Source organism: Eriocheir sinensis, chromosome 19 (genome assembly GCF_024679095.1).
Source record: "Eriocheir sinensis breed Jianghai 21 chromosome 19, ASM2467909v1, whole genome shotgun sequence".
NCBI classification, from domain to species: domain Eukaryota; kingdom Metazoa; phylum Arthropoda; class Malacostraca; order Decapoda; family Varunidae; genus Eriocheir; species Eriocheir sinensis.
Genome location: NC_066527.1, coordinates 15,310,011 through 15,311,868, shown reverse-complemented (window position 1 = coordinate 15,311,868; position 1,858 = coordinate 15,310,011). Strand labels below are relative to the sequence as shown.

Sequence of the window (1,858 nt, the reverse complement as noted above, 5' to 3'; positions counted from 1 at the left end):
TTCCCTTTCCTTCCCCTCCCCTCCTTTCACCCCACTTCCCTTCCGTTCACCACTTTACTTCCCTTCCCTTTCCTTCCCTTCCCTTCCCTTCCCTTCAATTCCCTTCCCTTCCCCTCCCCTCCCTCCCCTTCCCTTCCCATCCCTTCACCACTTCACTTCACTGTCATCACCACCTTCATTATTACAGTCATTACTACTTCTATTACTGAAAGAAACAAGAAGAAAGACATAATGAGAAAGAATACCTTCATCATCATCATCATCACCAATGTCATCACCGAGAGTTCATTATCCTCATCCATTACGGGTTTTGCCCTTTACCACCACCACCACCACCACCACCATCACCACCAACAACAACACGACTCCTATCACAATATTCATCTGCTTATCACTCACCAATTCTCATGCATTCAGCTCCCTCCAACCACCACCACCACCACCCCGCATCTCAAAGGGTTTACCACCACCGCGGATTTACTTACAGATAGCATTTCCCCGCCAGTCCATGTTTCCTAATGCAATTCATAAACCAAAGTCGTGTTTTTTCATTGCAGTTAATATTTTGAACTCTGCGAAATTTGTATGTATTTTGATTTTCGACTTCAAAGCGGGGCCCATGTTCCTACCTTTCTATCTACCTGCCTACCTTATATTACCTACCTACCTACCTAACTACCTATCTACCTCCCTCCCTTACTTTTTTTTCCTTCCTTTATTTTTCCTTCCTTTCTTCCTTCCTTTTTCCATCCTTCCTTCCTTCCTGACTATCTACTTACCTACCTACCTAACCTTACCTTACCTTGCCTTGCCTTGCCTTGCCTTGCCTTGCCTTGCCTTGCCTTACCTCTCTCTCTCTCTCTCTCTCTCTCTCTCTCTCTCTCTCTCTCTCTCTCTCTCTCTCTCTCTCTCTCTCTCTCTCTCTCTCTCTCTCTCTCTCTCTCTCTCTCTCTCTCTCTCTCTCTCTTGTAGCTTTAATATTGTTTTTTGTTATTGTTATCTGAAAGGACTTATTATTATTATTATTATTATTATTATTATTATTATTATTATTATTATTATCATTATCATTATCATTATCATTATTGTTTGTCCCCAGCGTAGAGACTAAGCTCTGGGATGTGATGAAATATTTGATAGATCTTCAATATTTGTCGATGTTAATTTGTTGATCTATATTTATTTATTTATTGTGTGTGTAGCAGTGTAAGTAACATGTGTCGATTTATACACACACGCACACGCACACGCACACACACACACACACACACACACACACACACACACACACACACACACACACACACACACACACACACACACACACACACACACACACACACACACACACACACTTTTGACTTAACCTTTAAATCGAGAGAGAGACCCTATCTATAGAAATAACACGTAATCACACCTGTGCCTTCCCTGGCAACAGGCAAACACGTGTATAGTTTCACACACACACACACACACACACACACACACACACACACACACACACACACACACACACACACACACACACGTTCTCATTTCCCTTACCGTCTCATTCTCCATCCGCGCGTGAAAATGGAGACATCTTCCTTCTCCTCCTCCTCTTCCTCCCTCTTCTTCCTCCTCCTCCTCCTCCTCGTCGGTTTGGGTATGTTTTGATTTTATTTATTCATTCAATTTTATGTATTTATTTAAGTTCGTTTCCGCGTATATGTGTGTGTGTGTGTGTGTGTGTGTGTGTGTGATGTAGTGAAGTCGTTTGGGTTACTTTTCATAAACACACACACACACACACACACACACACACACACACACACACACACACACACACACAGTTTACGGATAAAATCAATTCGAGTGA

The 1,858-nt window shown here is 42.4% G+C and overlaps 1 protein-coding gene across 1 annotated transcript in view; it reads left to right on the top strand.

Moving 5' to 3' along the window:
• The first annotated feature begins 1,506 nt into the window (after positions 1 to 1,506).
• The window catches only part of LOC127000767 (lysosomal acid glucosylceramidase-like), a 32,410-nt gene continuing 32,058 nt past the window's right edge, over positions 1,507 to 1,858 (top strand). The window contains exon 1 of the mRNA XM_050864797.1: positions 1,507 to 1,645. Coding sequence (XP_050720754.1) covers positions 1,573 to 1,645 — 73 coding nt within the window. The 5' untranslated portion in view covers positions 1,507 to 1,572. The remainder of the gene's footprint in view (positions 1,646 to 1,858) is intronic.